We start from the raw sequence: 26,644 nt of genomic DNA, 5'->3' as shown, positions 1-26,644 counted from the left end.
AGCACTGCTGCAAGCCCAAGACAGAGGTGTTGGCCAGGAAACAGGGTGGTGTGTTAAAGTGGCAGGCAACAGGGAGCACAGGGTCATTTTTACAGACAAAAGGATGTTCTGGATGAGGAGGGAGTGAGAAAAAAGTTTATCAGATTGATTCTTGGGATGGCACGGCTGACATGGAGAGACACTGGATCAATTAGGAGTATATTCACTGGGAGTTTAGAAGAATGAGTTTAGAAACCTATAAAATTCTAACAGGATTAGACAGAGACAAAGGCACACAGATATTTCTGATGAGTGGGTTGGGGCGGGGGTATAACACAGGACTGGGTGGGGGTCACAGTCTAAAGGAGGTGGGGTAGGACTGAGATGAGGAGAAATGTCTTCACCCAGAGAGTGGGGAACCTGTGGAATTCACTGCCACAGAAAGCAGTCGATGGAGGAAGATTAAATGTTTTCAGGGAGTCGGATATGGATCTCAGGGCTAACGAGATCCAATGGTGAACAGGGGACTGAGTTGGATGCTAACAGTCATTATCCTACTGACTTGGCAGGACAGGTACTAAGGGCTAAAAGGTCTACTCCTGCAGCTGCTTTTGATGTTCCTCTCTAACTGAGCAGGCACCTCAATGTGCCCCTCCATCATCCTCAGGGGGCGAACAACACTCCAAGAGGAGATATGGAAGTTGGAGAGGTTTTAATGCACGGATAAAGGCCCCTTTGGGCTGCTGCAACATCCATAGCCCCCAATCCACTTATTCTAATTTCATTTTCCAGCAACTTGAGACACAGCTAATGTATTTCAAAAGTTATCATCTAAACTGTACGTAAATATCTCGAAGGTTGCTGATTTGACCAGCCTTTCAGGCAGTACATTCCAGATGTGCACTTCCCTCTGGGAGTGAAAGAAAGGTTTGTCTTATAATCCCCTCTTGTCATCCGGCCCCTTCCCTTCAGTTTTTCTCCTCTGGCTATTGATCCCGTTAGTAAGGGGAAAAGTTTCTCCCCATCTGTGCCCCTCATAGACCAGTCTTGTTACCCCCAAAACCTCCCCTCTGTGTTTCCTGCTCTAAGAAAAACAACTCCAGTCTGTCCAACCTTTCTCCATCCCTGAAGCACTTCAGCCCAGGCAGCGTCCCGGTAAATCTCCTCTGTACCCTTTCCAATACTGTCGCATGTGGTGATGGGCACACATCTGTTCCTTTGAACCTCGGTCCCAAAGAAGAGCCCTACTGGACTCGAAATGTGAACTCTGTTTCTCCGCCCACAGAATATCTCCAATGTTTTCACAAGTTTAGCAATGAAGGAAGGTTAGATAGACTGTGATAACACAGCATGGAGCTGGAGGAACACAGAAGGCCAGGCAGCATCAGAGGAACAGGAAAGCTCACGTTTCAGGTCAGAACCCTTTTTCAGAAATAGTGTCCTGACCTGAAATGCCAACTTCCCTGCTCCTCTGACGCTGCCTGGCCTTCTGCGTTCCTCCAGCTCTACACTGTGATAACTCTGATTCCAGAATTGGCAGTTCTTACTATCTTTTGGATAGACTGGGTTTGTTTTCAATGGAACTCAGGAGGATGAGGGGTGACCTGGTAGAAGTTTATAGGATTGTGAATGGCATGGGTAGACCGGAAAGGTATGAGGCTTTTTCCCAGGGTGCAGGAGTCAATTACGAGGGGTCACAGGTTCAAGGTGGGGAGGAGGGAGTGGAGTTTAAAAGGGATGTATGAAGCAGGTTTTTCACACAAAGGGTGGGGAGTGCTTGGAATTTGCTGCCAGAGGAGACGGTGGAAGCCAACACGACAGCTGCATTCAAGAAGCACCTGGAACAATACATCTATAGGAAGGGAATAGAGGGATACAGATCCTGTACGTGAAGACAGTTTAGTATGGAAGGGCAAAATGTGGCAGCACAGGCTTGAAGGGCTGAAGGGCCTGTTCCTGCATTGTTCTTTGTTCTTCGGGTTTGTTAAAACAGGTCCATTAACTGGGATGGAGCCACTTAAAGTGCAATGTGCTGGGAATGAGGTCATGGAAGACTGGAAGGCTGCGGATGAGCATGTTTCAGAGAAACTAAGCTCAGGAGCGGGTGCCATGGCTTTGGGTCCAGAATCTGCTCTGTTATCATCTGCCACAATCATCTTTGTGAATGCTGCATCCAGTTCCGAGCTCAAAGAAGGAAAAATTCAGATTAATGTCACAGGGTGATGTGAGGATGGGTGTGCTGGGGAGCTTCCAGATGAAGAGGAAAGGTAGATATCTCTAACTGCCTTTCGGACTGAGTTAATAGGAACAGCAGATCCTGGCAAATCCGAGATAACAAGATGTGGAGCTGGATGAACACAGCAGGGCAAGCAGCATCTTAGGAGCAGGAAAGCTGACGTTTTGGGTCCTAGACCCTTTCTGATGAAGGGTCTAAGTATCAGCTTTCCTGCTCCTAAGATGCTGCTTGGCCTGCTGTGTTCATCCAGCTCCACACCTTGTTACTTTGGACTGAGTACCGCTCTCCATCATTGTGGGTCTGGTATCATGTGTAGGCCCAGACTGGTAAGGACAGCTGATTTCCTTCCCTCATTAGATGAGGGTTTCACCACAATCAAAGACGGTTGTCACTGGCACCATCTAGTTTCCAATTCCAGATTTTTTTCATCAAGTTTAAATTCCACCTGGGGTTGTGATGGGACTCAAACCCTTGTGAGCCACACCCACACCCCCAAACCCACATTCTCTCCCCACCCCCACCTTATACACCCCTCCCCCTACCTCCATCCCCACCTCCCCCTGCATGCCATCTGCCACCTGCCCCTTCCCCTATGATGCCCCCCCAACCCTCACCCAAAGAGACCCTACCCTCTGGATTCCTAGCTGGGACATTATGTCCAGGATTCCTTGCCCTATGGCTGGGGCAGCACGGTGGCTCAGTGGTTAACACTGTTGCCTCATGGCACCAGGGACTCGGGTTCAATTCCACTCTCGGGCAACTGTCTGATTGGAGTTTGCACATTCTCCCTGGAGCCTCCCTGCTCCAGTTTCCTCCCATTGTCCAAAGATATGCAGGCTAGGGTGGACTGGCCATGAAAAATTGCGCACAGCGTCCAGAAATGGGCAAAATCGATTATTCAGAAAGTTGAAACTAAGTGCAACTTGATGACATGGAGATGTTGAGACTTTAGCTGTGGAACTTGACAGTGGAAATGTAACTGAAGAACCAGCGAGGGTTGCAAAGACATGTACCAAATTCTAATGGGAATATCACACGGGGCAATGTAAGAGTGTAACAAATCTTAGCAACATAATAAGAGGTAGTGCCCTCCCACACGTAGCCAGGAAAAGTAACAGCAGTCAGCTCCATACCTTATCCTTTTTCTTGGAAGTATTCTTCCCACCTTTCCCCATCCTGTCCAGCTTGTCGATGTTGGTGTTGCTGCCAAACTGGCTAGTACTGCGGTCACTCTTCGAGTCAGGCCGGCGATACAAAGGGGACTAAACAGAGAGAGAGAGGGAGAAATAGAACAAGTGTTACAGAACATAGGCACAGGGTGGAGGTCAGACCTACTCTACAGTATAGACAGGGAACTGGGGAGCTCCTGTTCTGTTTTACAGAATGGTAAAAAATACACACAGGTATGCCTATTCTCCATAATATACACAGGGAGAACTATTCTCCATCGTACACACACAGGAACTGCTATTCTCTATAATACACGCAGGGACTGCTATTCTCGATAATATATGCAGGGACTGCTATTCTCTACATTATACACAGGGACTGCTATAGCCTATAATACACACAGGAGCCTCTATTCCGAATAATATTGACAGGGACTGTTTTTATATATAGTATACACACAGTGACTATGAATCTCAACAGCATACACAGGGAATACTATTCTCTGTAATACACATACGGACTGCTATTCTCCATAATATACATAGGGACAACTATTCCCTATAATAGACACAGGGACTGCTATTGTATATGATATACACAGGGAGTGCTATTGTATACAATGTACACAGGGACTGCTATTCCTTATAATATGCATAGGGACTGCTATTGTATACAATATACACAGGGACTGCTATTGTATACGATATACACAGGGAGTGCTATTGTATACAATGTACACAGGGACTGCTATTCCTTATAATATGCATACGGACTGCTATTGTATACAATATGCACAGGGACTGATATTGTATACGATATTCACAGGGAGTGCTATTGTATACAATGTACACAGGGACTACTATTCCTTATAATATGCACAGGGACTGATATTGTATACGATATTCACAGGGAGTGCTATTGTATACAATGTACACAGGGACTGCTATTCCTTATAATATGCATAGGGACTGCTATTGTATACAATATGCACAGGGACTGATATTGTCTACAATGGACAGCAATGGGTGGCATAGTGGCTCAGTTGTTTGCACTGCTGCCTCACAGCACCAGGGGCCATGGTTGGATTCCACCCTCAGGCAACTGTCTGTGTGGAGTTTGCACGTTCTCCCCGTGCCTGTGGTGCTCTGGTTTCTTCCCACAGTCCAGAGATGTGCAGAATAGGTGGATTGTTTATGTTAAAATTGCCCATAGTGTTCGGGGATGTGTGGGTTGGGTGGGTTGTGAGTGGATGGGTCTGTGTGGGATGCTCTGAGGGGCGGTGCAGACTGGTTGGGCGAAGAGCCTGTTTCCACACTGCAGGGATTCAATGATTCTATGATAAAACGCACAGGTACTGCTATTCTCTATAATACACACAGGGTCTGCTATTCTCTATAATACACACAGGAAATGCTATTCCTATAATACACACAGGGTCTGCTAATCTCTATAATACACACAGGGAATGCTATTCCTATAATACACTCAGGGACTGCTATTCTCTATAATACACACAGGAAATGCTATTCCTATAATACACACAGGGTCTGCTATTCTCTATAATACACACAGGGAATGTTATTCCTGTAATACATCCAGGGACTGCTATTCTCTACAATACACACAGGGTCTGCTATTCTCTATAATACACACAGGAAATGCTATTCCTATAAGACACACAGGGTCTGCTATTCTCTATAATACACACAGGGAATGCTATTCCTATAATACACACGGGCTGCTATTCTCTATAATACACACAGGGACTGCTATTCCTATAATACACACAGGAACTGCTATTCTCAACAATACACAGTGACAGCAATTCTCTATAAGATACACAGGGACTGAAATTCTCTATAATGTGCACAGAGACTGCTATTCTCTATAATACACACAGGGATTGCTATTCCTAAAATACACACAGGAACTGCTATTCTCAATAACACACAGTGACAGCAATTCTCTACAAGATACACAGGGGCTGAAATTCTCTATAATGCGCACAGAGACTGCTATTCTCTATAAAATGGATCGGGCCTGCTATTGTTTATATGAAACATAGGGGCTGCTACACTCTGTAACATGCACAGGTCCTGTTATGTCTATAATATAGACAGGGGCTGTCATTCTCTATCATATGCAGAGGGGCTGCTATTCTCTACCATATACCACAGGGACTGCTATCCTCTATAATAACACACATGACTGTTATTCAGTACGATACAGCAACTGGTATTCTATATAACACACACAGGGGCATTATAGAGATTAGCAGCCCCTATGTGTATGTTATGAACAGTAGCAGTACCTGTGTATGTTACAGAGAACAGCTGTCCCCATGTTTTGTGTAGAGAATAGCAGCCTCTGTGTATATTATATAGAATATCGGTGCCTGTGTGGTATTGTCTCCAACACAGACACTGACTGTTATTCTCTATCATACACATGGGACTGCCATTGACCATAATATACACAGGGACTGCTAATCTCTATAACACACTCATCTCTGCTATTGTCTATAATACACTCAGGGAGTGCTAATCTCCATAATACACTCATGGACTGCTATTCTCTATAATACACACAGGGACCGCTATTCTCTATAATACACACATGGACTGCTATTCTCAAAAATACACACAGGGACTGCTATTGTCTATAATACACTCAGGGACTGCTATTGTCTATAATACACTCAGGGACTGCTATTGTCTATAATACACACAGGGACTGCTATTATCTATAATACACTCAGGGACTGCTAATCTCTATAATAAACTCATGGACTGCGATTGTCTATAATACACTCAGGGACTGTTAATCTCTATAATATACACAAGGACTGCTATTGTCTATGATACACTCAGGGACTGCTAATCTCTATAATACACTCATGGACTGCTATTGTCTATAATACACACATGGACTGCTATTCTCAAAAATACACACAAGGACTGCTATTGTCTATAATACACTCAGGGACTGCTATTGTCTATAATACACGCAGGGACTGCTATTGTCTATAATACACTCAGGGACTGCTAATCTCTATAATAAACTCATGGACTGCTATTGTCTATAATACACTCAGGGACTGCTAATCTCTATAATAAACTCAGGGACTGCTATTGTCTATAATACACTCAGGGACTGCTAATCTCTATAATATACACAAGGACTGCTATTGTCTATAATACACTCATGGACTGCTATTGTCTATAATACACTCAGGGACTGCTAATCTCTATAATACACACAGGGACTGCTATTCTCAAAAATACACACAGGGATTGCTATTGTCTATAATACACACAGGGACTTCGATTGTCTATAATACACACAGGGACTTCGATTGTCTATAATACACTCATGGGCTGCTATTGTCTATAATACACACATGGACTGCTAATCTCTATAATACACACAGAGACCGCTAATCTCTATAAGACACACAGGGAGTGCTAATCTCTATAATACACTCATGGAGTGCTAATCTCCACAATACACTCATGGACTGGTAATCTCTATAATACACACATGGACTGCTATTCTCAAAAATACGCACAGGGACCGCTATTGTCTATAATACACTCAGGGACCGCTATTGTCTATAATACACTCAGGGACTGCTAATCTCTACAATATACACATGGGCTGCTATTGACTATAATACACACAGGGACTTCGATTGTCTATAATACACTCATGAACCGCTATTGTCTATAATACAATCAGGGACTGCTAATCTCTATAACACACTCATGGACTGCTATTGTCTATAATACACACAGGGACTGCTATTCTCAAAAATACACACAGGGACCGCTATTGTCTATAATACAATAAGGGACTGCCAATCTCTATAATACACTCATGGACTGCTAATCTCTATAATACACACAGGGACTGCTATTCTCAAAAATACGCACAGGGACTGCTAATCTCTATAATACACTCATGGACTGCTATTGTCTATAATACACACAGGGGCTGCTATTGTCTATAATACTCAGGGACTGCTAATCTCTATAATACACTCATGGACTGCTAATCTCTATAATACACACAGGGACTGCTATTCTCAAAAATACACACAGGGACCGCTATTGTCTATAATACACACAGGGACTGCTATTCTACATAATATTCACAGGACAGTTATTCTATATAATACACATACGGACAGCTATTCTGCTCAATTACCACAGCAACTGCTATTCTCTATAACATACACAGAGACTGCAATTAGAACAATCCAGCAAACACAGGGAACACTGTTCTCAGTAATACACACAGGGACAGCTATTCTTGATTATAGACACAGAGGTCACTATTCTCCACATACACACATGGGCTGCTATTCCCCATAAAATACATAGGGACTGGTATTGTCTATAATAGCCATATGGACTGCAGTTGCCTATAAGACACACAGGGATGGCTGTTCTCTGTAAGAAACACAGGGATGGAGGTGAGGCCCAATATTCCAATATTATAGACAATATAATGGACTTCAGTAAGGCATTTGATAAGGTTCCCCATGGAAGGCTCATTCAGAAGGTCAGGAGGAATGGGATACAGGGGTACTTAGCTGCTTGGATACAGAATTGGCTGGCCAACAGAAGACAGCGAGTGGTAGTAGAAGGAAAATATTCTGCCTGGAAGTCAGTGGTGAGTGGGGTTCCACAGGGCTCTGTCCTTGGGCCTCTACTGTTTGTAATTTTTATTAATGACTTGGACGAGGGAATTGAAGGATGGGTCAGCAAGTTTGCAGACGACACAAAGGTCGGAGGTGTCGTTGACAGTGTAGAGGGCTGTTGTAGGCTGCAGCGGGACATTGACAGGATGCAGAGATGGGCTGAGAGGTGGCAGATGGAGTTCAACCTGGATAAATGCGAGGTGATGCATTTTGGAAGGTCGAATTTGAAAGCTGAGTACAGGATTAAGGATAGGATTCTTGGCAGCGTGGAGGAACAGAGGGATCTTGGTGTGCAGATACATAGATCCCTTAAAATGGCCACCCAAGTGGACAGGGTTGTTAAGAAAGCATATGGTGTTTTGGCTTTCATTAACAGGGGGATTGAGTTTAAGAGTCGTGAGATCTTGTTGCAGCTCTATAAAACTTTGGTTAGACCGCACTTGGAATACTGCATCCAGTTCTGGGCGCCCTATTATAGGAAAGATGTGGATGCTTTGGAGAGGGTTCAGAGGAGGTTTACCAGGATGCTGCCTGGACTGGAGGGCTTATCTTATGAAGAGAGGTTGACTGAGCTCGGTCTCTTTTCATTGGAGAAAAGGAGGAGGAGAGGGGACCTAATTGAGGTATACAAGATAATGAGAGGCATAGATAGAGTCGATAGCCAGAGACTATTTCCCAGGGCAGAAATGGCTAGCACGAGGGGTCATAGTTTTAAGCTGGTTGGTGGAAAGTATAGAGGGGATGTCAGAGGCAGGTTCTTTACGCAGAGAGTTGTGAGAGCATGGAATGCGTTGCCAGCAGCAGTTGTGGAAGCAAGGTCATTGGGGTCATTTAAGAGACTGCTGGACATGCATATGGTCACAGAAATTTGAGGGTGCATCCATGAGGATCAATGGTCGGCACAACATTGTGGGCTGAAGGGCCTGTTCTGTGCTGTACTGTTCTATGTTCTATGTTCTATGTTCTATTCCCTATAATGTACACAGAGACTCATATTCTATGCCCCACACAGTGGAACTGCTGTTATTCACTGCTGATATTCACTATAAAATACACACAGGGACTGCTATTCTCGATCATATATACAGTGCTACTGTTCTCTATCATCTACACAGGGTTGCGCTATTGTCTGTTAGAAACATAGGGACTGCTATTCTCTATAAAGTACACATGGACTGCTACTGTCTAAAGGCACACAGGATCTGCTATTCTCCATATATAACAGAGGGGTTTGCTATTCCCTATATCATAAACAGGAACTGCTATTTTCTGTCATATAGACAGAGAATTTTATGACTTGGAATACACACAGGTTCCATTATTCTCAATAATACAGACAAAGACTGATATTCTCTGTAATTTACACAGAGGGACTGCTGCTGTCTATGACATACACAGGGATAGCAATAAAAACAAAGAACAAAGAACAGTACAGCACACACAGGGACTGCTATTCTCTATAATACACACAGGGACTGCTATTCTCAATAATATACACAGGGACTGCCATTCTCCATAATACACACAGGGACTGCCATTCTCTATAATACACACAGGGACTGCCATTCTCTATAATACACACAGGGACTGCTATTCTCTATAATACACACAGGGACTGCCATTCTCAATAATATACACAGGGACTGCCATTCTCCATAATACACACAGGGACTGCCATTCTCTATAATACACACAGGGACTGCTATTCTCAATAATACACACAGGGACTGCCATTCTCCATAATACACACAGGGACTGCCATTCTCTATAATACATACAGGGACTGCCATTCTCCATAATACACACAGGGACTGCCATTCTCTATAATACACACAGGGACTGCCATTCTCAATAATACACACAGGGACTGCCATTCTCCATAATACACACAGGGACTGCCATTCTCCATAATACACACAGGAACTGCCATTCTCCATAATACACACAGGGACTGCCATTCTCTATAATACACACAGGGACTGCCATTCTCCATAATACACGCAGGGACTGCCATTCTCTATAATACACACAGGGACTGCCATTCTCAATAATACACACAGGGACTGCCATTCTCCATAATACACACAGGGACTGCTATTCTCTATAATACACACAGGGAGTGCCATTCTCTATAATACACACAGGGACTGCCATTTTCTATAATACACACAGTGACTGCCATTCTCTATAATACACACAGGGACTGCTATTCTCTATAATATACGCTGGGACTGCCATTCTCTATAATACACACAGGGACTGCCATTCTCTATAATACACACATGGACTGCCATTCTCCCTAATACACACAGGGACTGCCATTCTCCATAATACACACAGGGACTGCCATTCTCTATAATACACACTTGGACTGCCATTCTCTATAATACACACAGGGACTGCCATTCTCTATAATACACACTTGGACTGCCATTCTCTATAATACACACAGGGACTGCCATTCTCTATAATACACACTTGGACTGCCATTCTCTATAATACACACAGGGACTGCCATTCTCTATAATACACACATGGACTGCCATTCTCCATAATACACACAGGGACTGCCATTCTCTATAATACACACAGGGACTGCCATTCTCTATAATACACACTTGGACTGCCATTCTCTATAATACACACATGGACTGCCATTCTCCATAATACACACAGGGACTGCCATTCTCTATAATACACACAGGGACTGCCATTCTCTATAATACACACTTGGACTGCCATTCTCTATAATACACACAGGGACTGCCATTCTCTATAATACACACTTGGACTGCCATTCTCTATAATACACACAGGGACTGCCATTCTCTATAATACACACTTGGACTGCCATTCTCTATAATACACACAGGGACTGCCATTCTCTATAATACACACAGGGACTGCCATTCTTTAGACTACACACAGGGACTGCCATTCTCAATAATACACACAGGGACTGCCATTCTCCATAATACACACAGGGACTGCTATTATCTATAATATGGACATGGACTGTCATTCTCTCTAATACACACAGGGACTGCCATTCTCTATAATACACACAGGGACTGCCATTCTCTATAATACACACAGGGAGTGCTATTCTCTATAATACACACAGGGACTGCTATTCTCTAAAATACACACAGGGACTGCTATTCTCTACAATACACACAGTGACTGCTATTATCTATAATACACAAAGGGACTGCTATTGTGTGTAATACGGACAGAGACTGCCATTCTCTATAATGCTCACAGGGACTGCCATTCTCTATAATACACACAGTGGCTGCTATTGTCTATAATACACACAGGGAATGCTATTGTCTGTGATACGGACAGGGACTGCCATTCTCTATAATGCACACAGGGACTGCCATTCTCCATAATACACAATGGGACTGCTATTCTCTATAATACACACAGGGACTGCCATTCTCTATAATACACACAGGGTCTGCCATTCTCTATAATACACACAGTGACTGCTATTGTCTATAATACACACAGGGACTACCATTCTCTACAACACACACAGACTGCTCTTCTCTATAATACACACAGTGACTGCTATTGTCTATAATACACACAGGGACTGCCATTCTCAATAATCTACACAGGGACTGCTATTGTCTATAATACACACAGGGATTGCTATTCTCTATAATACACACAGGGACTGCTATTGTCCTTAATACGAACAGGGACTGCTATTGTCTATATTACACACAGGGACTGCCATGGTCAATAATCTGCACAGGGACTGCCATTCTCAATAATCGACACAGGGACTGCCATTCTCAATAATCGACACAGGGACTGCCATTCTCGATCATATACACAGGGACTGCCATTCTCGATCGTTATACATAGGGACTGCTATTGTCTATAATACACACAGGGACTGCCATTCTCAATAATCTACACAGGGACTGCTATTCTCTATAATACACACAGGGACTGCTATTGTCCTTAATACGAACAGGGACTGCTATTGTCTATAATACACACAGGGACTGCCATTCTCAATAATCTGCACAGGGACTGCCATTCTCGATCATATACACAGGGACTGCCATTCTCAATAATCAACACAGGGACTGCCATTCTCGATCATATACACAGGGACTGCCATTCTCGATCGTTATACATAGGGACTGCTATTGTCTATAATACACACAGTGAATGCCATTCTCAATAATCTACACAGGGACTGCCATTCTCAATAATATACACGGGGACTGCCATTCTCAATAATATACACAGTGATTGACATTCTCAACAATCTACACAGGGACTGCCATTCTCAATAATATACACAGTGATTGACATTCTCAACAATCTACACAGGGACTGCCATTTTCGATCATATACACAGGGACTGCCATTCTCGATCATATACACAGGGACTGCCATTCTCAATAATATGCACAGGGACTGCCATTCTCAATAATCTACACAGGGACTGCCATTCTCACTAATATACACGGGGACTGCCATTCTTAATAATATGCACAGGGACTGCCATTCTCAATAATGTACACAGTTAATACCATTCTCAATAATCTACACAGGGACTGCCATTCTCAACAATCTACACAGGGACTGCCATTTTCGATCATATACACAGGGACTGCCATTCTCAATGATATACAAAGGGACTGCCATTCTCAATCATATACACACGGACTGCCATTCTCAATAATGTACAAAGGGACTGCCATTCTCAATAATATACACAGAGACTGCCATTCTCGATCATATACACAGAGACTGCCATTCTCGATCATATACACAGAGACTGCCATTCTGGATCATATACACAGGGACTGCCATTCTCAATAATATACACAGGAGCTGCCATTCTCGATCATATACACAGGGACTGCCATGTCAATAACATACGCAGGGACTGCCATTCTCGATCATATAGCCAGGGACTGCCATTTATGACCATATACACAGAGACTGCCATTCTGGATCATATACATGGGGACTGCCATTCTCGATTATATACGTGGGGACTGCCATTCTCGATCATATACACAGGGACTGCCATTCTCCATCATATACACGGGGATTGCCATTCTCAATAATGTACACAGGGACTGCCATTTCAATAACATACGCAGGGACTGCCATCTCAATAATGTACACAGGGACTGCCATTCTCAATCATATACACAAGGACTGCCATTCTCAATAATGTACACAGGGACTGCCATTCCCGAAAAGATATGCAGGGATTGAACCAAGAACAAAGAAAATTACAGCACAGGAACAGGCCCTTCGGCCCTCCAAGCCTGTGGCGATCGAGATCCTCCGTCTAAATCTGTCATCTATTTTCTAAGGGTCTGTATCCCTTTGCTCTCTGCCTATTCATGTACCTGTCCAGATACATCTTAAAAGACATTATCGTGTCTGTATCTACCACCTCCGCTGGCAACGCGTTCCAGGCACCCACCACCCTCTGCGTAAAGAACTTTCCATGTATATCTCCCTTAAACTTTCCTCCTCTCACTTTGAACTCATGACCCCTAGTAATTGGGTCCCCCACTCTGGGAAATAGCTTCCTGCTATCCACCCTGTCTATACCCCTCATGATTTTGTAGACCTCAATCAGGCCACCCCTCAATCTCAGTCTTTCTAATGTAAATAATCCTAATCCACTCAACCTCTCTTCATAGCTAGTGCCCTCCATACCAGGCAACATCCTGGTGAACCTCCTCTACACCCTCTCCAAAGCGTCCACATCCTTTTGGTAATGTGGCGACCAGAACTGTACGCAGTACTCTGAATGTGGCCGAACCAAAGTCTTATACAACTGTAGCATGACCTGTCAACTCCTGTACTCAATACCCCATCTGATGACGGAGGGGTATTGTTATCCTCTATAACGTACACAGGGGCTAACATTCCGTATACTATACAGAGGGACTGCTATTCTCTATAGTATATAAGGGAGTTCTATTCTCCATAATATAAACAGATATCGCTATTCTGTATAATATACACAGGGACTGCAGTCTCTGTAATATTTGTAAGGACTGACATTTCCTATACTATAAACAGGGACTGCTACTGTTGATAATATACACAGGGGCTGCCATTTTCTATCATATACACAGGGTTGCTATTCGCTATAACATACACAGGAACTGCTAATCTCTGAAAAACACACACAGGACAGCTATTCTCTCTTACAGTCACAGGGTCTGCTATTCTCTATCGTAGATACAGGGTCTGCTATTCTCTATAATAGGCACATGGGGACTGGTCTTCTCTCCGATACACACACAGGGACTGCTACTCACTATATACATACGAGGGCTGCCATTCTCTACAATATACACAGGGGCTGCTATTTTCTGCAATATGCATAGGGGCTGCTACTCTCCATAATTTACACACTGTCTGCTATGCTGTATAATATATATTCACCATGATACACATTTCTTTTGTTTTTGTTAGAACATAGAACAATACAGCACAGTACAGGCCCTCAGGCCCACGATGTTACGCCGAACTTTTACCCGAAACCTAAGGTCTATCTAATTTCCACCCCTACCTTATGCTATCATCCATATGTCTGTCCAATAGCTGCTTAAATGCTCTAATGAGGCCAACACCACTACCCTCTCCAGCAATGCATTCCATGCCCCGACCTCTCTCTGAGTAAAGAACCTACCTCTCGCATCCCCCCTATATCTACCTCCACTCACTTTACAACTACATCCCTCGTAATAGCTACCTCCAACCTCGGAAAAAGTCTCTGGCTGTCCACTCTATCTGTACCACTGATCATTTTGTACACCTCTATCAAGTCACCTTGCATCCTTCATCATTCTGAAGAGTAAAGACAGAGCTCTCTCATCCTCTCCTTGTAAGACCTCCCCCCCCATTCCAGGCAACATCCTGGTAAATCTCCTCTGCACCTTTTCCAATGCTTCCACATCTTTCCTGTAATGAGGTGACCAGGACTGGACACAATACTCCAGATGTGGCCGAACCAAGGTTTTGTCTAACTGGAGCTTAACTTCACGGCTCTTAAACTCGATGCCTCTATTAATGAAAGCTAACACACCATACGCCTTCTTAACAACTCTATCCACCTGGGTGGCAGCTTTCAGGGAACTGTGGACATGAACTCCAAAATCCCTCTGCTCCTCCACACTGCCAAGAATCTTTCCATTAACCCTGTATTCTGCTTTCAAGTTTGTTCTTCCAAAATGAATCACCTCACACTTTTCAGGGTTAAACTCCATCTGCCCCTTCTCAGCCCAGCTCTGCATCCTATCAAAGTCCCTTTGTCACCTAGAACAGCCCTCCGCATTATCCACAATGTGACCAACCTTCATACATCCGCCAACTTATTAATCCACCCTTCCACTCCTTCATCCAAATCATTTACAGTAATCACAAATAGAAGAGGACCCAGAACAGATCCTTGTGGTACACCACTCATAACTGAGCACCACGTTAAATATTTTCCGTCCACTACCACCCTTTGTCTTCTAAGGGTCAGCCAATTCTGAATCCAATCTGCCACATTTCACCCTATGCCATGCCTCCTTACCTTCTGCATGAACCTACCATGGGGAACCTTATCAAACACCTTACTTAAATCCAAGTATACCTCACTCACTGCTCTATCTTCATCCACGTGTTTGGTCACTTCTTCAAAGAAATCAATCAGGTTTGTGAGGCATGAACTACCCCTCACAAATCCATGCTGACTATCATGAATCAAATAGTGCCTATCCAAGTGATCATAAATCCTGTCTCTCAGAGTCCTTTCCAATAATTTGCCCACTGCTGATGTAAGACTGACTGGCCTGTAATTTCTAGGGTTATCCCTATTCCCTTTTTTGAACAAGGGAATGATGTTTGCCTCTCTCCAATCTTCTGGCACTATACCTGTGGATAGTGAGGACGAAAAGATCATCGCCAAAGGCCCTGTGATCTTGTCCCTCACTTCCCATAGAATCCTTGGATAAATCCCATCAGGCCTGGGGGACTTATCTATCTTCAAGTTCCTCAAAATTCCTAGCATATCTTTCTTACTAACGTTGACCTCCTCTAGCCTATCAGCCTGTTTCACACTGTCCTCCTCCATAACGAGATCCCTCTCAGTTGTGAATACCAAAGAAAAGTACTCATTAAGGACCTCTCCTATCTCTTTAGGCTCCGCGCACAAATTCCCTTTACATTCCTTGATTGGCCCTACCCTTTCTCTGGTCATTCTCTTATTCCTCACGTACGTGTAAAAAGCCTTGGAGTTTTCCTTGAACCTATCTGCCAAGGTGTTCTCATGCACCCTTCTAGCTCTCCTAAGCTGTTTCTTCAGCTCCTTCCTGGATATCTTGTATCCCTCTAGAGCCTTTTCCGTTCCTTGTTTCCTAAACCTTACATAAGCATCCTTCTTCCTCTTAACCATTCGTTCGACCTCTCTTGAGAACCAAGCCTCCCTCACTTGACCACATCTTCTCTGCCTGCTCGGGACAAACATATCGAACACACGCAGTATGCATTCCTTAAACAATCTAAACATTTCAATAGTGCTCTTCCCTGACAGCATTTGTTCCCATTTTATGTTACCTACTTCTTGTCTAACAGAATTGTAATTACCCTTCCCCGAATTATAAACCTTACCCTGCTCTATGTGCCTATTCTTTCCCATGACGATTGCAAAAGTAACAGAGTTATTATCGCTACTGCCAAAATGCTCTCCTACCAACACTTGCGATAACAAAGTGTAGAGCTGTTTTTAATGGTGGGGTCAGATTGTAGATGGCGGAAGTGCCGGAGGATGATGCGTCGCCTACACTTTCCACACCAAGCAGATGTTCACCTGCACATCTGCCAATGTGGTATACTGCATCTGCTGTACCCGCTGCGGCTTCCTCTACATTGGGGAAACCAAGCGGAGGGACCACTTTGCAGAACACCTAAGCTCAGTTTGAAAAACCTCCCAGTCGCGAACCATTTCAACTCCCCCTCCCATTCCTTAGACGACAAGTCCATCCTGGGCCTCCTGCAGTGCCACTATGATGCCATCCGAAGGTTGCAGGAACAGCAACTCATATTCTGCTTGGGAACCCTGCAGCCCAATGATATCAATGCGGATTTCACAAGCTTCAAAATCTCCCCTACCCCCACTGCATCCCAAAACCAGCCCAGCTCATCCCCGCCTCCCTAACCTGTCCTTCCTCTCCCCTATCCCCTCCTCCCACCTCAAGCCGCACCTCCATTTCCTACCTTCTAACCTCATCCCGCCCCCTTGACCTGTCCATCCTCCCCAGACTGACCTATCCCCTCCCTACTTCCCTACCTACACTCACCTCCACAGGCTCCATCCCCACCCCTCTAACTAGTCTGTCTCCTCTCCACCTATCTTCTCCTCTATCCATCTTTGATCTGCCTCCCCCTCTCTCCCTATTTATTTCAGAACCCTCTCCCCATCCCCCTTTTCTGATGAAGGGTCTGGGCCCAAAACGTCAGCTATTTTGCTCCTAAGAAGCTGCTTGGCCTGGTGTGTTCATCCAGCTCCATACTTTTGTTCCCTCGATTCTCCAGCATTTGCAGTTCCAATTATCTCAGGTCTAACACTTGGCGCGGTTCATTGCCAAGCACCAAAAACAAAGTGGCCTCTCCTCGAGTTGGTCTATCTACGTACAGTGTCAGGAATCCTTCCTGAATGCACTGGACAAAATCCACTCCATCTTAACTATTACAACTAAAAAGTTTCCACTCAATATTTGGAAAGTTGAAGTCACCCATGACTACAACCCTGTGACTTCTGCACATTTCCAGTATCTGCCCCCCAATCCGATCCTCACTTCTCTGCAACTATGAGGGGGTCTGTAAAAAAACCCCAACAAAGTGACTGCTCCTTTCTTGTTCTGGACCTCAACCCAAACTGACTCTGTAGATATATCATTCTCGAACTGCCTTTCAGTAGCTGCTATACCAGCCTTGACTAGCAATACCACTCCCCCGCCTCGTTTTCCACCCTCCCTATTTCTTTTAAAGCATCTAAATCCTGGAACTTCCAACAACCACTCCTCTCCCTGAGTTACCCAAGTGTTTGTAATGGCGACAACATCATAGTTCCAAGTACCGACCCATACTCGAACTCATCCGCCTTATTTCTGATACTTCTAGCATTGAAGTGTACACACCTCAAACTATCTCTGTGTCCACAATTACGCTCCTTTGACCACATTTCTTCATAACAACCTCACTCCCTGTTGTGTCTGTTGGAATGCTGAATACCTCATCCTCTGAATTACAAATCCGGTTCCCCACCCCCTGCCAATCTAGTTTAAACCGTCCCGTACAGCTCGAGCAAACCTCCCTCTCAGGATATTTGTGTCCTTCCGGTTCAGGTGCAACCCGTCCTCACTGTACAGGTCACACCTTCCCCAGAATGTGCTCCATTACCCACATAATGGAAGCCCTCCCTCTTACACCAGCCCTGTAGCCACGTGTTTAGCTGCACTCTCTCCCTATTTCTTACCTCATTATCACGTGGCACTGGTAGTAATCCAGAAATAACTACCCTGTTTGTCCTGGACTTCAGCTTCCAACCTAACTCCCTGTACTCACTTTTCACATTCTCAGTCCTTTTTCTACCTCTGTCATTGGTACTGATGTGTACCTTCACTACTTTGTTGTAGTAGACGCTATGACATTAGAGCAGAAGTAGGCCATTCAGCCCATTGAACCTGTTCTGCCGTTCAATAAGATTGTGGCTGATCTGATAATACTCTACTCCCACTTTCCTGCCTTTTCCCCTTGAGTCCTGATTCCCTTCCTGGTTAGAAATCTCTGTCTCAGCCTCGAGTACAGTTCAAGACCCGGCCTTGCCAGCCTTCTGCAGTAAAGAAGTGCAGATTCACTTCCCTCAGAGAGAAGAAATTTCTCCTCATCTGTGTTTCAATGGCAGCCCCTTATTCTGAGATGATGCCTCTCTAGTCCTAGACTCTCCCACACAAGGGGGGATAACCTCTCCACATCTCTCCTAAGAATGCTTCAATAAGGTCACGTCTCATTCTGCTAAACCCCAACAAGTACAGACCCATCTGCTCAACCTCTCCTCATAAAATAGTCCCTCCATTCCTGAGATCAGCTGAGTGAACCTTCTCTCGACTGCCTCCAATCCCAGTCTATCTTTCCGCAGATAAGGGGCCCAAAACAGTGCATAGTGGTCTGACTAGAGCCTTGTATAGTTTTAGCAAAACCTCCTGACTTTTATACTCCATTCCCTTTGCTATAAAGACCAAATTCCATTCATCCTTCCTATTCCCACATGTTAATTTTTTATGATTTCCAGGCAACGATGCCCAAATCCCACAGCCTTCTGCCGTCTTTCTCCATTAAAATAATACGCAGCTTCTCTATTCCTTCAGCAAAAATGTACCAGCCCACATTTTCCCACATTATATTCAATCTGCCGAGTATCTGCCCACTCACATATCCTGTCTGTACAGCTCTGCAGGCTGGGTGCCACCTGTCTTCCCACTTATCAATGGGTCATCTGCAAATTGGTGACAATACATTTACCTCATCCAAGCCACGAAGACATGTTGGTAATGATTGTGAGCAAATGTCACCTTTTCAGTGAAGCCCGAATCCCAAGAAAACGCACGGGGGAGACTGGGAGCACATCATGTGTCGAACGACATAGAGCAAGGGGTGCACCAAGAGGTAAATTTTACCGATTTCTGGCGCTCCTGAGAATCGAACAGAAGGATTCTCCTTTCCACGATCTCCTCATGGGTCAGAGCAAAGGGAGCCAACACCTGCACAATGAATAGCAAAGACACAAGATCATTCCATTGGAAACTCTGAGAATTCCAGAAACCTCCTGCATCTGTCCTGCTCCCTGACTTCCCACACCCTGCTCCCTGTCGTGCTGGGAATCTCCCACCCCGCTCCCAAGTCCCAGGAGGTGTGTTCCATTCCCGCTCCCTGTCCTGGGGGGAGGGGTGTCTCCCATCCTGCTCCCTGTCCCGGGGGTGTATTCAATCCCGCTCCATGCTCCCTGACCCAGGGGAATTTCCCATCCTGCTCCAAATCCCATGTTAATCTCCCATACTGCTCCCTGTCCTGTGGGGAATCTCCCATGTTATTCCCAGTCCCAGGGGATGTCTCCCATCCCGCTTCCGGTTCTGGGGGGACAGTCTGCCATCCTGTTCCCTGTCCAGAGGGTGACTCCCATCCCATTCTCAGCTCCCTGTCCCGTGGGTAATCTTCCATCCCACTCCCTGTCCTGTGGGTAATCTCCCATCCCGCTCCCTGTCCCGTGGGTAATCTCCCATCCTGCTCCCTGTCCCGTGGGTAATCACCCATCCCGCTCCCTGCTTCCTCTCTGTGTCCAGTTCCCTGCCTCGTGGGAGTCTTCCACGCTGGTCCCATTCTTGGGGCAGACTCCCATCCCACTCCCTGCACCAGAGGAAGCCTGCCCTCCCATTCCCTAACCCGGTGGGAATTTTCCATCCCGCTGCCTGTTTTAATTGTGATGAGGTGAACTGAGATGGAGAGCATGATTGGAATGCTTACTTGAGCACATCCCTGGCAATGCTGGGTTGCAGCACACAGATCTATATGTGCAACCTCTCAGTCTATGAATAAAACCATTCCAAACAAAGACTGGCCCTTGTCCTTCACACACTGCCCTCAGGGAGTTACAGGGAACCTGGTGTGTTACAAACCTGTCCCAGTGTCAGTCAAGCTCCCCATGCACTCACCTCTGCAAGTTTTCTGGCTCCTTGATCTCCGATTTGGTTGTAAGCCAGAGACAGCCACAGTAGAGTTCGGTTCAAACGCAGTCCCTACAGGGAAGAGAATGAAAACCTCTCCTTTCAGTATTTGTAGTCTATCCAGACTCAGGGACAGGGAGCAGTGTTTACAAAGTTGACAGACAAAGTGAAATTTGTGGAAGCAGGAGTGTGCAGATCGAGCAATACAGAGGGGGATGAAGTGAAAAGCTTTGAAGAGGGGCCATTAAGGAAAAACAGTGAATGGTCAACTGAGATAGTAGGAACTGCAGATGCTGGAGAATCTGAGATAACAGGGTGTAGAACTGGATGAACACAGCAGGCCAAGCAGTATCAGAGGGGCAGGAAAGCAAATGTTTCAGGTCTGGACCCTTCTTCAGAAAAATTTTCTGTGTTCTGCTGTGTTCATTCAGCTCTACACCTTGTTATCTTATGCGCAACAAATTGAGCAGTGAAGATGATCAGAGAGATCCTGATGCTGGTATGCCTCAACTCCTAAAACTGAGAAGTTACAGACGGCTGTCTGGAGTTTACACAGGTAAATTTTGCTGTGTGTGTGTGTGTGTGTGTGTGTGTGTGTGTGTGTGTGTGTGTGTGTGTGTGTGTGTGTGTGTGAATGCTTGTGCATGAGAAAGTGAGAAAGGCTGTGTGTGAGAGCAAGAAAGGCTGTGTGTGTGAGAGCGAGAAAGGCTGTGTGTGAGAGTGAGAAAGGCTGTGTGTGTGAGAGCGAGAAAGGCTGTGTGTGAGAGAGCGAGAAAGGCTGTGTGTGAGAGAGCGAGAAAGGCTGTGTGTGAGAGCGTGAAAAAGGCTGTGTATGACAGCGAGAAAGGTTGTGTGAGACAGCAAAAAAGGCTGTGTGTGAGCGAGCGAGAAAGGCTGTGTGTGTGTGTGTGAGCGAGAAAGGCTGTGTGTGTGAGAGAGAGAAAGGCTGTGTGTGAGAGCGAGAAAGGTTGTGTGAGTGACAGCGAGAAAGGCTGTGTGTGTGTGTGTGAGCGAGAAAGGCTGTGTGTGTGAGAGCAAGAAAGGCTGTGTGTGAGAGCGAGAAAGGTTGTGTGAGTGACAGCGAGAAAGGCTGTGTGAGTGTGAGAGCGAGAAAGGCTGTGTATGAGAGAGCGAGAAATGCTGTGTGTGAGAGAGCGAGAAAGACTGTGTATGAGAGTGAAAAAGGCTGTGTGTGAGAGCGAGAAAAGCTGTGTGTGTGCGCGAGAAAGGCTGTGTGTGTGAGAGCGACAAAGGCTGTGTGTGTGAGAGCGACAAAGGCTGTGTGTGAGCGTGAAAAAGGCTGTGTGTGTGAGAGCGAGAAAGGCTGTGTGTGAGCGTGAAAAAGGCTGTGTGTGTGAGAGCGAGAAAGGCTGTGTGTGTGAGAGCGAGAAAGGCTGTGTGTGTGAGAGCGAGAAAGGCTGTGTGTGAGCGTGAAAAAGTCTGTGTGTGTGAGCACGAGAAAGACTGTGTGTGTGAGTAAGAAAGGCTGTGTGCGAGAGCGAGGAAGGCTGTGTGTGTGAGAGTGAGAAAGGCAGTGTGTGAGCGCGAGAAAGGCTGTGTGTGTGCGCGAGAAAAGCTGTGTGTGTGGGGCCGAGAAAGGCTGTGTGTGAGAGCAAGAAAGGCTGTGTGCGTGAGAGCGAGAAAGGCTGTGCGTGTGAGAGCGAGAAAGGCTGTGCGCGTGAGAGCGAGAAAGGCTGTGCGTGTGAGAGCGAGAATGGCTGTGTGTGTGGGGCCGAGAAAGGCTGTGTGTGTGAGCAAGAAAGGCTGTGTGTGTGAGAGCGAGAAAGGCTGTGTGTGTGAGAGCGAGAAAGGCTGTGTGTGTGAGAGGGAGAAAGGCTGTGTGTGAGAAAGAGAAAGGCTGTGTGTGTGAGAGCGAGAAAGGCTGTGTGTGAGAGCGAGAAAGGCTGTGTGTGTGAGCGAGAAAGGCTGTGTGTGTGCGCAAGAAAGGCTGTGTGTGTGTGCGCAAGAAAGGCTGTGTGTGTGAGCGCAAGAAAGGCTGTGTGTGAGAGTGAGAACGGCTGTGTGTGTGAGCGAGAAAGACTATGTGTGAGATCAAGAATGGCTGTGTGTGACCGCGAGAAAGGCTGTGTGTGTGAGGGCGAGAAAGGCTGTGTCTGTGAGAGCAAGAAAGGCTGTGCGTGAGAGCGTTGAGTGAGTGTGTGTGAGTGAGAAAGGCTGTGTGTGTGAACGAGAAAGGCTGTGTGTGAGAGAACGAGAAAGGCTGTGTGTGAGAGAGCGAGAAAGACTGTGTATGAGAGTGAAAAAGGCTGTGTGTGAGAGCGAGAAAAGCTGTGTGTGTGCGCGAGAAAGGCTGTGTGTGTGAGAGCGACAAAGGCTGTGTGTGTGAGAGCGACAAAGGCTGTGTGTGAGCGTGAAAAAGGCTGTGTGTGTGAGAGCGAGAAAGGCTGTGTGTGAGCGTGAAAAAGGCTGTGTGTGTGAGAGCGAGAAAGGCTGTGTGTGTGAGAGCGAGAAAGGCTGTGTGTGAGCGTGAAAAAGTCTGTGTGTGTGAGCACGAGAAAGACTGTGTGTGAGTAAGAAAGGCTGTGTGTGAGAGCGAGGAAGGCTGTGTGTGTGAGAGTGAGAAAGGCTGTGTGTGAGCGCGAGAAAGGCTGTGTGTGTGGGGCCGAGAAAGGCTGTGTGTGAGAGCAAGAAAGGCTGTGTGCGTGAGAGCGAGAAAGGCTGTGCGTGTGAGAGCGAGAAAGGCTGTGCGCGTGAGAGCGAGAAAGGCTGTGCGCGTGAGAGCGAGAAAGGCTGTGCGTGTGAGAGCGAGAATGGCTGTGTGTGTGGGGCCGAGAAAGGCTGTGTGTGTGAGCAAGAAAGGCTGTGTGTGTGAGAGCGAGAAAGGCTGTGTGTGTGAGAGTGAGAAAGGCTGTGTGTGTGAGAGGGAGAAAGGCTGTGTGTGAGAAAGAGAAAGGCTGTGTGTGTGGGGCCGAGAAAGGCTGTGTGTGAGAGCAAGAAAGGCTGTGTGCGTGAGAGCGAGAAAGGCTGTGCGTGTGAGAGCGAGAAAGGCTGTGCGCGTGAGAGCGAGAAAGGCTGTGCGCGTGAGAGCGAGAAAGGCTGTGCGTGTGAGAGCGAGAATGGCTGTGTGTGTGGGGCCGAGAAAGGCTGTGTGTGTGAGCAAGAAAGGCTGTGTGTGTGAGAGCGAGAAAGGCTGTGTGTGAGAGCGAGAAAGGCTGTGTGTGTGAGCGAGAAAGGCTGTGTGTGTGCGCGAGAAAGGCTGTGTGTGTGTGCGCAAGAAAGGCTGTGTGTGTGAGCGCAAGAAAGGCTGTGTGTGAGAGTGAGAACGGCTGTGTGTGTGAGCGAGAAAGACTATGTGTGAGATCAAGAATGGCTGTGTGTGACCGCGAGAAAGGCTGTGTGTGTGAGGGCGAGAAAGGCTGTGTCTGTGAGAGCAAGAAAGGCTGTGCGTGAGAGCGTTGAGTGAGTGTGTGTGAGTGAGAAAGGCTGTGTGTGTGAACGAGAAAGGCTGTGTGTGAGAGAACGAGAAAGGCTGTGTGTGAGAGAGCGAGAAAGACTGTGTATGAGAGTGAAAAAGGCTGTGTGTGAGAGCGAGAAAAGCTGTGTGTGTGCGCGAGAAAGGCTGTGTGTGTGAGAGCGACAAAGGCTGTGTGTGTGAGAGCGACAAAGGCTGTGTGTGAGCGTGAAAAAGGCTGTGTGTGTGAGAGCGAGAAAGGCTGTGCGTGAGAGCGTTGAGTGAGTGTGTGTGAGTGAGAAAGGCTGTGTGTGTGAACGAGAAAGGCTGTGTGTGAGAGAACGAAAAAGGCTGTGTGTGAGAGAGCGAGAAAGACTGTGTATGAGAGTGAAAAAGGCTGTGTGTGAGAGCGAGAAAAGCTGTGTGTGTGCGCGAGAAAGGCTGTGTGTGTGAGAGCGACAAAGGCTGTGTGTGTGAGAGCGACAAAGGCTGTGTGTGAGCGTGAAAAAGGCTGTGTGTGTGAGAGCGAGAAAGGCTGTGTGTGAGCGTGAAAAAGGCTGTGTGTGTGAGAGCGAGAAAGGCTGTGTGTGTGAGAGCGAGAAAGGCTGTGTGTGAGCGTGAAAAAGTCTGTGTGTGTGAGCACGAGAAAGACTGTGTGTGCGTAAGAAAGGCTGTGTGTGAGAGCGAGGAAGGCTGTGTGTGTGAGAGTGAGAAAGGCTGTGTGTGAGCGCGAGAAAGGCTGTGTGTGTGGGGCCGAGAAAGGCTGTGTGTGAGAGCAAGAAAGGCTGTGTGCGTGAGAGCGAGAAAGGCTGTGCGTGTGAGAGCGAGAAAGGCTGTGCGCGTGAGAGCGAGAAAGGCTGTGCGCGTGAGAGCGAGAAAGGCTGTGCGTGTGAGAGCGAGAATGGCTGTGTGTGTGGGGCCGAGAAAGGCTGTGTGTGAGCAAGAAAGGCTGTGTGTGTGAGAGCGAGAAAGGCTGTGTGTGTGAGAGTGAGAAAGGCTGTGTGTGTGAGGGGGAGAAAGGCTGTGTGTGAGAAAGAGAAAGGCTGTGTGTGTGGGGCCGAGAAAGGCTGTGTGTGAGAGCAAGAAAGGCTGTGTGCGTGAGAGCGAGAAAGGCTGTGCGTGTGAGAGCGAGAAAGGCTGTGCGCGTGAGAGCGAGAAAGGCTGTGCGCGTGAGAGCGAGAAAGGCTGTGCGTGTGAGAGCGAGAATGGCTGTGTGTGTGGGGCCGAGAAAGGCTGTGTGTGTGAGCAAGAAAGGCTGTGTGTGTGAGAGCGAGAAAGGCTGTGTGTGAGAGCGAGAAAGGCTGTGTGTGTGAGCGAGAAAGGCTGTGTGTGTGCGCAAGAAAGGCTGTGTGTGTGTGCGCAAGAAAGGCTGTGTGTGTGAGCGCAAGAAAGGCTGTGTGTGAGAGTGAGAACGGCTGTGTGTGTGAGCGAGAAAGACTATGTGTGAGATCAAGAATGGCTGTGTGTGACCGCGAGAAAGGCTGTGTGTGTGAGGGCGAGAAAGGCTGTGTCTGTGAGAGCAAGAAAGGCTGTGTGTGAGAGCGTTGAGTGAGTGTGTGTGAGTGAGAAAGGCTGTGTGTGTGAACGAGAAAGGCTGTGTGTGAGAGAACGAGAAAGGCTGTGTGTGAGAGAACGAGAAAGGCTGTGTGTGAGAGAGAAAGGCTGTGTGTGTGTGAGAGCGAGAAAGGCTGTGTGATAGAGCGAGAAAGGCTGTGTGTGTGAGAGCGAGGAAGGCTGTGTGTGTGAGAGCGAGAAAGGCTGTATGTGAGAAAGGCTGTGTGTGTGGGGGCGAGAAAGGCTGTGTGTGAGCGCGAAAAAGGCTGTGTGTGTGAGCGCGAGAAAGGCTGTGTGTGAGAGCGAGAAAGGCTGTGTGTGAGAGAGTGAGAAAGGCTGTGTGTGAGCGCGAGAAAGTCTGTGTGTGAGAGAGCGAGAAAGGCTGTGTGCGTGAGCCTGTGAGGGAGTGTGTGAGAGCGAAAAAGGCTGTGTGTGTGACAGCGAGAAAGGCTGTGTGTGACAGCGTGTGAGTGAGTGTGTGAGAGCGTGTGCATTTGAGTGAGAGTGTCAGTGTGTGAGGGTGTGTATGTGGACAGTAAGAAACTGTGTGAGAGAAAGCTTGTGTGTGAGAGTGAGTGCGTGTGCGCGTGGGCATTTGAGTGAGAGCGTGTGAGCGAGTGAGTGAGTGAGCCTGTCTGCATGTGACAGCACGTGTCTGTGAGTGAGAATGTTTGAGAGACAGCATGTGTGTGTGAGAGAGTGAGGGTGTGGGTGAGAATATGTGTGTGAGTGTGTGCGTGAGTGAGAGAGAGTGCATGAGTGTGAGACAAAGAGTGAGAATGTGTGCGCGAGAGAAAGTAAGAATGTACATGAGAGTGAAA

General features: G+C 46.5%; 1 protein-coding gene across 1 annotated transcript in view; it reads right to left on the bottom strand.

Moving 5' to 3' along the window:
• lrrc71 (leucine rich repeat containing 71) overlaps window positions 1–26,644 on the bottom strand; it is a 79,291-nt gene that overhangs the window by 32,814 nt on the left and 19,833 nt on the right. Inside the window, exons 9-11 of the mRNA XM_059643008.1 lie at window positions 20,846–20,929; window positions 19,814–19,897; window positions 3,349–3,477 (exon numbers count right to left, since the gene is read on the bottom strand). Of these exons, the coding sequence (XP_059498991.1) occupies window positions 3,349–3,477; window positions 19,814–19,897; window positions 20,846–20,929 (297 nt within the window). The remainder of the gene's footprint in view (window positions 1–3,348; window positions 3,478–19,813; window positions 19,898–20,845; window positions 20,930–26,644) is intronic.

This window comes from Stegostoma tigrinum, chromosome 47 (assembly GCF_030684315.1).
Source record: "Stegostoma tigrinum isolate sSteTig4 chromosome 47, sSteTig4.hap1, whole genome shotgun sequence".
Classification (NCBI taxonomy): domain Eukaryota; kingdom Metazoa; phylum Chordata; class Chondrichthyes; order Orectolobiformes; family Stegostomatidae; genus Stegostoma; species Stegostoma tigrinum.
This window is presented reverse-complemented; position numbering and strand designations above follow the sequence as displayed.